This window comes from Dendrobates tinctorius, unplaced genomic scaffold, assembly GCF_039654945.1.
Source record: "Dendrobates tinctorius isolate UK_male_01 unplaced genomic scaffold, ASM3965494v1 ptg000040l, whole genome shotgun sequence".
NCBI classification, from domain to species: domain Eukaryota; kingdom Metazoa; phylum Chordata; class Amphibia; order Anura; family Dendrobatidae; genus Dendrobates; species Dendrobates tinctorius.
In genome coordinates this window covers 2,394,616-2,407,495 of record NW_027361708.1, presented here as the reverse complement: position 1 = coordinate 2,407,495, position 12,880 = coordinate 2,394,616, and the positions used below count along the sequence as shown (strand labels likewise).

The following is a 12,880-nucleotide window of genomic DNA, read 5'->3' as shown; positions in this document are numbered from 1 at the left end:
ACACAGTCGTGCAGTTCCTTTACCTGTGCTTGGTAAGTGCCGTCCAGGACCCAGTGTAAAGATGGAGAAGGAGTTGGTCAGCCTGGAAGCAAATTAGGAATTCTCTCTCTGCAGATAGGTAGGGTGGCCTCCGTTCTAGCGCTTATCTGAGGTACTCGCAGTACTGAGTTCACTGAAGTTCCCCCTGTTGACTCTCTTTTGGAACTTTCTCATATGGCAGGCAGCCGTAGCCTTTTCCTTCTGGCTCACACACGTCGCTGCTGGGGCCTCCGAGCCTTAGTTGAGAACAGAGCATTTACAGCTGCTACTTCCTCCGGTTTCTGCTGCAGGACCGTCAGTGTCCCTACAAACTCGGAGACCGGAATCCGGACCATGCGCTCCAGCTAGGAGTGAGCCTTAACTCTGCTCATCCTCCAGCTCCCCTTCTCACGTCCACACACTTCCCCTTCCCTTCACAGACTGCCCTAACTTCCCTCCTCCCGACCACAGAGAGCAGCTCCTCAGCAGTCAGGTTCAGAGCTCTCCCTGCTGGCCTGGAGTGGGAACTGTGTTGTGTGTTGGTTTAACTGCTAGAGAGATCCTTCGTTGCTCCCAAGCATGACATCACAATCCCTAGGAGGAAGGTAATGCCACTGTGGCGACCGTACTGGGGGTGCCACAAGTGCACTGATGCCCAGCCACTGCTAGATGATTCTGCTGGTACATTGACCCAGACCACTACTTTCCCCTCACACTTTACACAGCCAGAATCTGACCCTGATGAAACTCAGGTCCCCTTCCCGCATACTATACCACCTTACACAGTGACAAAGAGGAAGGTGCAGATGAAAGTGCTGGTTCCTTGAGCAGGTGGGGGGGGCATACTCATGGGCGACGGCACTGGCACAGGGCCCCTCATAGTACGCAAAAGTGTCTACACTGTATTGTACTATGAGGGGCCCTGTGTCAGTGCCTTCGCCAATGAGTGGGCCCCCCCTGCTTGCTCAGGATCACAGCACTTGCAAAGTTGAAATACTTACCTCTCCCTGCTCCACCGCTGTGATATCTTCCGCGTTTCCTGACAGTGACATTCTGGTCAGAGAGCGCGATGACATCACGTCTGTACGCCCTCTGCCTAAACAGTCCAAGTGCAGAGAAATGGAAGATGGGGACGATGAGGAGTCCAAAGTACAGGGATTCCCTAGCGAGGAGACTTATTTAATTGTTTTAAAGGTTAGGAGCAATTTTTGGGGAGCACTATACTCTGGAGAATGATAAATGGGGCCCACCATACACTGGAGCATTCCAAAGGTGGAAATCAGACACTGGAGCAGCATTTACAGGGCCCATTATACACTGGAGCATCCATGGGGCCCATCATATACTGGAGCATTGTAAATGGGGCAGATTATATATGGAGCATTATTTGGACCAATCGTACACTAGAGCATAATTCGTGAGGCCCATCATATGCTGGAGCTTTCCAAACGGGTGACATCAGACACTGGAGCAGCATTTACGGGGCCCATTATACACTGGAGCATTAGAAATGGGGCCCATTATATATGGAGCATTATTTGGGCCCATAAGACAGTGGAGCTTCATCCATGGGGACCAACATATACTGTAGCATTATGTGGAGCTCATCATATACTGTATTGAATATTATATGGGACCAATGATTCTGTATGGAGAAATATATGGGCCTCATTACTCTGTATGGCGCACTATGCAGTGGCCATAATACTGTATGGAGTAATATACTGTCCGTTTTTGGAGCTATTGAAGAATTTAAAATGGATATCAGTTATGTGATGTAAGAAGTGAAGTATTTTTCATTGTACTATACCGCTATTTCTCTGCTATATCAGAGGATCATGAATTGTGGCATGTGTTAAAGGAGCCAGTGACACTCTTTGGCCCTGGGCCCATGAAAATCTGGAGCCAGCCCTACCCCCCCCCACAACTTTAGCCAAATAACCCCCAGTTTTCAATGTCTAACTATTATTATAAAGTAAATTAAGGTTGACAAGCTTAAGTAATAAGAATTGATGTTTTTGGCATTAAAATGGGCACTGTAGGTGTGTTTCCTGTCCTCCACTCACTGCCGACTTTTCTTCCCCATCGACTTGCATTTGGTTTCGTGTTCCAATCGGCCTTCGACTTTTCACGATAATCGGCTGATTGCGTTCGACCCGACTTTTGCGAAAGTCAAGTTTCATGAAACCCGACTCGACCCGAAAAAAGGCAAAGTCGCTCATCTCTAATAGCCAGGTATGGCCTGGGGCTAAAATTCAGCCCTGGCATTTGAAATCACACAGGCCCGTGCTGTCCCCGTCCCCAAGCACCAGATAGGATATATTACTAATAATACTCTGGATGGAGGAAAACAAGTTTTACTACAAGACCAATATTTCTAATGATACTCGTGCCCTGCTGGAGTAAGTGACGTCAAACTCTTAACAGTATGGGAGTCTTGAGAACACTGATTCTGTTAACAACGTAAAGCAGACAAGGCGGCCCACTTGCCAGAGTTGCCAGATGGCCAGTCCGGCCCTGTACATAACTACTGTAATATGAGGACATTAGACTGATCTATCCAACTGAAGAATGATATCCTGGGATATATATATGATGAGATGTACTTACCATCTTGTGTACAAGCCCCATACAATTTGATGACATGTGGATGATTGACCTGCTTCAAGAGGTTAAATTCAGAAAGAAGATCCCGTAATTCACTTTGGGAGGCACTTTCTGTGAAAAGACATGAGGACCAAATTTATTTTTAATTCTTTTTTTTTTTTTTTTACAATTTTTTCTTGGATGAGGATCAATTCCCTCCTCCTCTAATGAAAATAAAAAACATGATAGGATGGGAATGTCTGACCAAAATTTCCCACCTGGACTCCTCTAGATTTCAGTAACCATAGCTCCTACCATCGAGGGAGAATTTACATGTACTATAATGCAAAAAGGTTCCCATAATGGGATAGTGGATTTTCCTTAGATCAGGGAATGTTAAAATCCAAAATTCCCAATTTTTTTCCACATAAAATTTGACATTAAGAGAGAATCATGAGACCTCCAAACACTTAAGAAGAGTGTTCCAATCAGGGCTTCGTGAGTCTTGGCAATGTAAGGAAAGTCATTTAACCCCAGAGTGACAGAGCCAATTTGGTACTTAATGACCAGGCCAATTTTTACAATTCTGACCACTGTCACTTTATGAGGTTATAACTCTGGAACACTTCAATGTATCCCAATGATTCTGAGAATGTTTTTTCGTGACATATTGTACTTCATGTTAGTGGTAAAATTTCTTCGATAAAACTTACATTTACTTATGAAAAAAATGTAAATTTGGCAAAAATTTGGCAATTTTCAAATTTTGAAAAAATGTTGCCCTTAAATTAGAGTCATATTGCACAAAATAGTTAATAAATAACATTTCCAAAATGTCTACTTTAGGCTGGTTTCACATTAGTGTTTTTTAGTGCAGCGCATCGTGCGCGTCCATGCGCATGCGCCATGCACCCCTATGTTTAACATGGGGGCGCATGGTCTAACGTTTGCACGTGTTTGTATGCGTTTTCGTGCGCATGCGGTTTTTGTAGTGTGCGCCTAGGCGCGCCGGACACAACCTGTTGCATTTTTGGTCCGTCCAACCTGTGTCAAAAAAACGCATGCGCACGGAATGCACCAAAATAACACATTACAGTCTATGGGAATTTAAAAATCGCATGCGTTTTAAGAGTTAACATGGCTAGAAACTGGTTAAAATGCATGCGCCTATAAAAAGCAAACGCATGCAAAACGCATGATGCGCTTTTGCATGCGTTTCTATTGCGCAGGAAGCGCAGTGATAAAAAACGCTAATGTGAAAGTATCCTTACATCAGCACAATTTTGGAAACAAAAAAAGTTATGAGTTAAAAGTTGAACAGCTATTTCTCATTTTTCAACAAAATTTACAAAACCATTTTTTTTTTTAGGAACCATATTTAAAGTCTTTTTTTTTGGAGGGGGGTTCAATATAACAAAAAATACCCAAAAGTGATACCATTCTAAAAACAGTATAAACTGCATCCCTAAAGGTGCTCAAAACCACATTCAAGAAGTTTATTAACCCTTCAGGTGCTTCATGAGAACTAAAGCAATGTGGAAGGAAAAAATGAACATTTTACTTTTTTTCCCAAAAAATTTATATTGGAACCAATTTTTTTTATTTTCACAAGGGTATCAGGAGAAATTGCACAACAAGTTTTGTGGTCCATTTTCTCCTGAGTATGCCGATACCCCGTATGTGGGGGAAAGCCACTGTTTGGGCGCATGGCAGGGTTCAGAAGGGAGGGAGTACCGTTTGACTTTTTGCATGCAAAACTGGCTGGAATCAATGGCGGCACCATATCGTGTTTGGAGACCCCCTGAGGAGTGGAAACCCCCCAATTCTAACTGCAACCCTAACACAGCCCTAACCCCAACACACCCCTAACCCTAATCACAACCATAACCCTAACCACAACCCAAACACAACCCTAGCCCCAACACAACCCTAACCACAGCCCTAGCCTCAACCCTAGCCTTAGCTCTAACCCCAACCCTAGCCCTAGCAGCAACCCTAACCCTAGCCCAACCCTAACCCTAGCTCTAACCCCAGCCCTAACCCTAGCCCTAACCCCAACTATAACCCGAGTCCTAACCCTTACAGAAAAAAAATACATTTTTTTTATTTCATTATTTTTACCTAACTAAAAGGGTGATAAAGAGGGGTTTGATTTACTATTTTTTTTTTACTTTATTTTTTTTATTTTGATCAGTGTGATAGGGTCTATCACAGTGATCAAAATGAACCAATAGGAGAAATCTCCTATTGTAGCCGGCTGGTAGATCTCGGCGGGCGCACTGCGCATGTGCCCACTATTTTCTTCCTGGAAGAAGACGCCAAGGGCCGGGGAACACAGCTTGACGGACACCGGAAGTACTGGAGGACTCGGGGGACCCCATTTCTGTCTTCTTTGATGTGCTAGATCAGTGGTTCCCAACCTTTCTGATCTCGAGAGCCACATTCAGCTTAGAGAGAGGGTCGTGAGTCACATTCAGTGCGCAGGCGCCGGGCCTCTCCTGACGCCTGCGCACTGCAGGACTCTGCTCTGCCCTCAACAGGGCAGAGCAGTGCGCTTGCGCCGCAGCCATTACAGGACGGGAGAAGAGGACGTCATCGCATGAAGAGGCGTCGGACCGGACCGCAACGCCCACCGAACCGGACCGCCCACCCCGGTGAGTATAATATAACGTGTTTTTCTTCTCTTTCAGGTTACATCGGAGGCTTATCTACAGCATTACAGACTGCTGTAGATAAGCCCCTGATGTCTCTGCCGGCAGCCGCAAGCCGAAAAAAAAGGGTGACAGATTCCCTTTAAGCAGCATATGGCCTCAGTAGGTATAACTCACTAAGTTTGGCTTCAAGTTTAACAGGTTGACAAGATCACTTGGCATCATGGCCACCATTGTACCATTGGCCAAAATCAATATTGTACAAACAATATGTCAAAATCCCTGGCATTTGATATTGCAAGAGGAAAAAATGTTTTTTGTGGGGACCGAGTGTGTCATTTTTTTAAAGTACAAAAATGTGATAATTTTTTATTCTTACCTTTTAACATTTTGACAGCCACTGTAGTGTAACCAGCTTTCCCTTTCAACCGAAATGCTGTTGCCTTAACCACTTTACCAAACTCTCCTTCACCAAGAGTTTTACCTAGAACCAAGTTTTTCCTTGGAAATTCCCACTTTGGATCTTCCTTTAGATGAAAAGAGCAAAGTAAATCAATTTGGAAATTATTTAGGTTTACTAAATAACATATTTTTCAAATTATAAGACAATTTTTTCCTCAAATTTTTTGGGGAAAAATGGAGGGTGCGTTTTTATAATCGGAATGTACAGTTAGGTCCATATATATTTGGACAGAGACAACATTTTTCTAATTTTGGTTCTAGACATTACCACAATGAATTTTAAACAAAACAATTCAGATGCAGTTGAAGTTCAGACTTTCAGCTTTCATTTGAGGGTATCCACATTAAAATTGGATGAAGGGTTTAGGAGTTACAGCTCCTTAACATATGCCAACTTGTTTTTAAAGGGACCAAAAGTAAGTGGACAGATTAAATAATTGTAAATATAATGTTCATTTCTAGTACTTGTTTGAAAACCCTTTGTTGGCAATGACTGCCTGAAGTCTTGAACTCATGGACATCACCAGACGCTGTGTTTCCTCCTTTTTGATGCTCTGCCAGGCCTTCACTGCGGTGGTTTTCAGTTGCTGTTTGTTTGTGGGCCTTTCTGTCTGAAGTTTAGTCTTTAACAAGTGAAATGCATGCTCAATTGGGTTGAGATCAGGTGACTGACTTGGTCATTCAAGAATATTCCACTTCTTTGCTTTAATAAACTCCTGGGTTGCTTTGGCTTTATGTTTTGGGTCATTGTCCATCTGTAGTATGAAACGACGACCAATCAGTTTGGCTGCATTTGGCTGGATCTGAGCACACAGTATGGCTCTGAATACCTCAGAATTCATTCGGCTGCTTCTGTCCTGTGTCACATCATCAATAAACACTAGTGACCCAGTGCCACTGGCAGCCATGCATGCCCAAGCCATCACACTGCTTCCGCCGTGTTTTACAGATGATGTGGTATGCTTTGGATCATGAGCAGTACCACGCCTTCGCCATACTTTTCTCTTTCCACCATTCTGGTAGAGGTTGATCTTGGTTTCATCTGTCCAAAGAATGTTCTTCCAGAACTGTGCTGGCTTTTTTAGATTTTTTTTTAGCAAAGGCCAGTCTAGCCTTTTGATTCTTGATGCTTATGAGAGGCTTGCACCATGCAGTGAACCCTCTGTATTTAATTTCATGCAGTTTTCTCTTTATGGTAGATTTGGATATTGATACGCCTACCTCCTGGAGAGTGTTGTTCACTAGGTTGGCTGTTGTGAAGGGCTTTCTCTTCACCATGGAGATTATTCTGCAATCATCCACCACTGTTGTCTTCCGTGGGCGCCCAGGTCTTTCTGCATTGATGAGTTCACCAGTGCTTTCTCAGGATGTACCAAACTGTAGATTTTGCCACTCCTAATGTTGTAGCAATTTCTCGGATGGGTTTTTTCTGTTTTTGCAGCTTAAGGATGGCTTGTTGCACCTGCATGGAGAGCTCCTTTGACCGCATGTTTCCTTCACAGCAAAACCTTCCAAATGCAAGCACCACACCTCAAATCATCTCCAGGCCTTTTATCTGCTTAATTGAGAATGACATAACAAAGGGATTGCCCACATCTGTCCATGAAATAGCCTTGGAGTCAATTGTTCAATTACTTTTGGTCCCTTTAAAAACAGGGTGGCACATGTTGAGGAGCTGAAACTCCTAAACCCTTCATCCAGTTTTAATGTGGATACCCGCAAATGAAAGCTGAAAGTCTGAACTTCAACTGCATCTGAAATGTTTTGTTTAAAATTCATTGTGGTAATGTCTAGAACCAAAATTAGAAAAATGTTGTCTCTGTCCAAATATATATGGACCTAACTGTAGCTTACAGCAGGCGACTGAGGTGCAGCGAGGTCCCAGGCAGCAAGCTCGCTGATGCAGGAAGCTTGTGGTGGTGGCAGGAATAGGGCTATGCTGCGGGCCCCGGGTAGGAAATGGACGATTTTCGGTGGTGTGAGGCTGCAGCGGGTCCTGTACTTTCACAAATGTCGGCAGAGTCCCCACACTTCCCATTGTTTTCACTGTGGTGGACTTCGGGAAAATGGACACCAGAGGCAGCGCATGCGCAGATTGAGATCTTGGCTCAATCTCCGCCTCTGGCGGTCATTTTCCCAAAGTCCACCCCAGTGAAAACGATGAAAAGTGCGGGGACTCTGCTGTCATTTTCTGAAAGCCCGGAGCCCGCCACATCCTTGCACTGCCGAACACCCCCTCCTCCCAGCCCAGGCACACAGCATTGCGCCACTCCTGCAGCCACTGCCAGCTTTGTGCAGTAGTGACAATGCATCCCTGGGACGACACTCCAACACAGGTACTGTAAAAGCGGACCATAAGACACGCCATCATTTTATTAAAAATATGTTTTCCCAATTTACTTCATCACAATTTGGGGTACGTCCATATGGTTTGGTGCTTCTGATAATCCACAAAATGTGGCACATTGATGCTTATTTGTAAAGCAGCAAAACTAGAAATAGAAAATTAGAAGAGGGAGATTTAATTATCCTCTTTCATCCATAGGGCAGCACGGAGGCTCAGTGGATAGCATGGCAGCCTTGCAGCGCTGGAGTCCTGGGTTCGAATCCCACCAAGGACAACATCTGCAAGGAGTTTGTATGTTCTCCCCGTATTTGCGTGGGTTTCCTCCCACATTCCAAAGACATACTGATAGGGAATTTAGATGGTGAGCCCCATCGGGGACAGTGATGATAATGTGTGCAAATTGTAAAGCGCTGCGGAATATGTTAGTGCTATATAAAAATAAAGATTATTATTATTATCCTTTGTTTGAACTTTGTGGACATGTAAACAAAATTAAAAAAAAATCCATATGTAAATAAATATACCACTAAATTTTATAATATAAATATCTTAATGATGACTTCCAGATTTTCAACCTGTCACGATCCCACCTTAGGGTTAGCGTCTGGGATGCAGTTGCCGACCGCTCAGCCGTCCAATCTGGTGCAGGGGCGTGCTGATCTGTCAGTGTTTTGACTGACAGCTCGGCCATCAAAATTGAGACTGGGAGGTGCTGGGCTGCCTTCAGGTGTTCCCAGTCCCAGATCTCTGCCATATGTGGATTCAGATGACTGGTTTATCTCTGTGCTTTGCTTGTGGATCTTTTTGCTGCCTGACTATGGACTTCGTTCTAACCATCCATTTTGCCTAGTCCCTTTGCTCTGATCCGTTATCCTCCTGGTATTCCGACCTCGGACCTGTACCCATTAGGCCTTTGTCTCTTCCCTCTATTTATGATGCACCCACCTGGCTCTTGTCCTCGGACTCCTTGACTACCCTGACTCATGGCTTGTCATGAGAAGTGACTCAGCATCACACAACTTTTCTGAACGTCCTCCAAAGGTCCATTCAAAATATTATAGTCAAAATATACATTTGGTCTTTAATTTAAAGAGGTTGGCCAGCGCCTCTTAATAGTGTCCATGCAGGGACACCAGCTTTTCTCATCGTCCTGGTCCTCGGCACAGTTCCCCAGCATGCTCCTGCTACCTCCTGGTGTGTGCACTGTAGTTCCCGACACAGCGCCACATGTGCATGTTCCCCTGTTCTTAGAAGGGCAGAGTACGCATATAGTAAATGCCCTCAGCTTGTAGTGGAGAGGCATTTAGTATAATGTGAGCACTAATTGCTGGGAGTCATCCTGTATTAAAGGACCCTCTTCTTTAGGGAGTCACCAAGCAACGAGTAAAATCGTTAGGTAGTGTGGTGTTTTACCAGTATAGTTGTGAGGTCCTCTAGTCATGGTGCGGCCAAAGTTATGAACCCTAATTCCTGGTCTTGGTGTGGCCAGTTCTTGAACATTATCGCCTAGTCTTGGAGTGGCCAGTCCTGAGTCAATAGTACCCTGGTACTGATGTGGCCAGTCCTGTTTCCGAAATCCCCTGGTTCTGGTGTGGCTAATCCGGCTCATGAAGTTCCCTGGTCCTAGTGTGGCAAGTGCCTGAACATTGTCCCCTGTCCCGTGTCACTGGTTCAATATCCTAGACCGGTGTGTCATGGCCCTAAACAGTCTCAGCAAACCTGACCCCTGGGGTCAGCAACTGCAGTCCCGGGATCTGCCTAGGAGTGGTTCCTGAGGCCACTGCAGCCCAGCCTGTCTCCACCATCAGGAGCCACAGTGAATACCTGGTAGCCGCTTAGCTATGCTCCTAACAAAAGGCTGTGGCACAGTGTGTCTACAATTCCACATGCGCCACCGTTGGGCGTAACCGTTTCTTCAGCTTCATTTTAATTAACATATGGCCCTGTGTTCATGCATGAATGTTCTCCCTGTCCTTCATCCTGCTGGCCAAGTTTACCACCAATTTCTTCTCCTGCTCTTCCATACTTGTCAGATTCTGCCTGCTGCAGTCAATCAGTAATCAAAGGAGTGATGCCTTGGTGCATTCATCACTGCGGCACTGTTTTGCGGCAGCAATCAGACACTGACCAGAAAAATAAAAGTAAAGACTGCCAGTGACTCATGCAGTAAGTTGAAGATTGCACACAGTAAGAAGTCTCCTCTCACATACAGTATTATACACACTGCCCACAACTCACATACTGTATGATGCTCCAAATGTACTCCCCCAAAACAGATAATATGGTGTCGACATAGTAAGATATCCCTGATGTCCCCCTTAACATAAACAGTGTGATGTCCCCAGTCCACTCTCACACACCATATGATGCCCTCAAAGTCCTACCGCCAACACAGACAGTATGATACTCCCAAGGTCCTCCCCCAACATTCACAGTATGATGCCCCTCATCTACTCCCTCACACACACATTGTGTTCCTATCCTTTCCTCCCCTACATACACAGTATGAGGTCCCTACAGTCCCCTCCCACACAGACAGTATGATGTTCCCACACAGCCCTTTCACACAGTATGATGACTTCAAAATCCTCCAAGCAACAAACATGGTATAATGTCCCACAGTTCCCCCTCAATACAGTTTGATGCCTCTACAGTTCCCCCACACACATTTGTATGATGTCCCCACAGCCCATTCACAGTGTATAATGTGTATACAACCTACCACTCAATATATTGCTGCACACCCCACTACATAGTATAATACCCACATACTTCCTCCATTATGATGCCCCCCAGAAGTACTGACCGAAATAAAAAAAACAACATCTTGTTTCACTACAGCTGCATTCTGAGGATGCAAACGGAAAATTGAGTAGCTGAGTGGGAGGAGGCAATGTTCAGCTTTCCCCAACTCTCAGAATGGTTTGCTGCCATTATAAGTATGCCAATGGTGCATTTTTTTTAGTAGCATACATGGGCCATTGTTAATTATAAGAAAACGGTTGAAAAATCCTTTATCTGTCTTTACATTTCAGAACGTCTGGGACCAAGGCCTTCTACAACACCCTACATACTGAAGACTACCTTGATCATCAGGACTCAGATTCTACTACTTAAAACAAATGATCTACACTTTACACCTGAAATAACCACTTCACAGTCCCAGAGAAATCATGAAAATAAAAATTTTACTAATAGGGTTATTCCCTGAATCAAAAGTCATGAGATAGAGGATAAATTACTGATCCCTGAGGCTTTGACTCATGACCAGTGATCTTGAGAATTGAGCTCTAGATCCCAGGAACTCCCAGTCTTTAATGATGCAGAGGTGTGAATGCGCGACCTCTGATCCTTTTGTTTCGGACAATAACCCTTTAAACAAGCTATTCATGACTATCTAAAACTCTGGTGGCTATGTAATATTGGGCTAAGAAACCTACTGGTATTTTAAATGTATCCACTGAGACTTGATTCTCCATTGAATCTAGAGATGGTCGTCGGGCATTTGTCGAGGAGTAGCTGATTGGGTAAGATTGAGCTGGCCGGCGGAAGGTCATCTCAGCAGAAGCTATAGGGGGCTTTGGTGAGTTTTTGTGGTATCGGTGAATAAAGTATGAGGACAACAGCACAGAGATGATAAAGGACAGAAATACTCCACAAGCGATCACTGTCTTGCAGGCGTCATCACACAACTGAACTGTAAAAGAAACCAGATATATTTGTAAAACAATTTTCCAAGGTTCTTTTTTTTACCACATATGTATTGTGAAAAAAATATTTATCTGTAATTTTATAATTCTAATCAAGCAAATTGAGCCAGGAAGAACACTGGAAAATTTCAGATATGAAATTTGCATAGAATGCAACTCTGTTCCAATAGTGTGCAATACAGGATCAATACCCAAACTTTCATTCATGTTGTACATTTAGAGAAAGTTTCTTACCCTCTTCAATATCCTTTTCACAGTAGCATTTTTCAGGGAGGATGCAGTAACAGGTGCCATGACCTGCTTTTATTCCCGGAACTCCTGGATCATGTCCGCCTATGATTGCTAACTCTGAATCCCAAAGAGAAACAAAACCCTCAGGTTAGACAGCTCCATTGGATTTTCCATATATGATTGATAATGGAGGGAGACATGACTGAGCCGTAAAGGTGAAAGTCTTAGTTAATTTATGTAAAGAGTAAAAATGCTCAATAAGTGGAAATTCTAGTACAATAAAGACACTTTAAATGGTAATGTCTAGAGTAGGAACTAAAGATGAATAGATAAATGGATTGCTTCGTGCAACCCTGGTCCATGATGCAGGTCCATACTCTCCGATAGGGACAGGAACTGTGCAATTTTACTGAGCTTCCAAGTTTCCTGATACAGCATTTGATTCGTCAACCTGGCATGCCATCACCTGTATGGCGCACAAGTCATGTCTTGCCAGCCCAGCTAGTCATAAGCCGAATCAGGGTTCCCAAGGATAATAATTTGTGCAACTTCAGTCCACAGAAAGACCTGGCACTGGACCATGGTCTGGGGTTGCGCAAAGCAATCCATTCATCTTTAGTTGTAACGCTAATGTTCCACATAAGATCTGTTCTAGATATCTGTGATCCATATTATGGCTGAAGTACCCCGATTTCCAGGGAATCTATTAAGCCAGACTTAACATGCAATTTTTATTAACTAAAATAAATAAAAACAGAAGATATGGGTATTTCTGCCCCATGAAATTGTCTTTGAAAGGGAAGTTTGTGTTCCCCTGAGAAGGCACATGCAATGTTAATGAAAAATGTTACATTTCACGGCAATATAACTTCATA

At 43.9% G+C, this 12,880-nt stretch overlaps 1 protein-coding gene across 2 annotated transcripts in view; it reads right to left on the bottom strand.

Annotated features, from left to right (window-relative positions):
- RET (ret proto-oncogene) overlaps positions 1-12,880 on the bottom strand; it is a 123,130-nt gene that overhangs the window by 26,695 nt on the left and 83,555 nt on the right. For both annotated transcript variants that reach the window (XM_073574779.1, XM_073574778.1), the window contains 4 exons: positions 12,009-12,122; positions 11,505-11,761; positions 5,635-5,782; positions 2,629-2,736 (listed from right to left, as the gene is read on the bottom strand). In XM_073574779.1, coding sequence (XP_073430880.1) covers positions 2,629-2,736; positions 5,635-5,782; positions 11,505-11,761; positions 12,009-12,122 — 627 coding nt within the window. The remainder of the gene's footprint in view (positions 1-2,628; positions 2,737-5,634; positions 5,783-11,504; positions 11,762-12,008; positions 12,123-12,880) is intronic.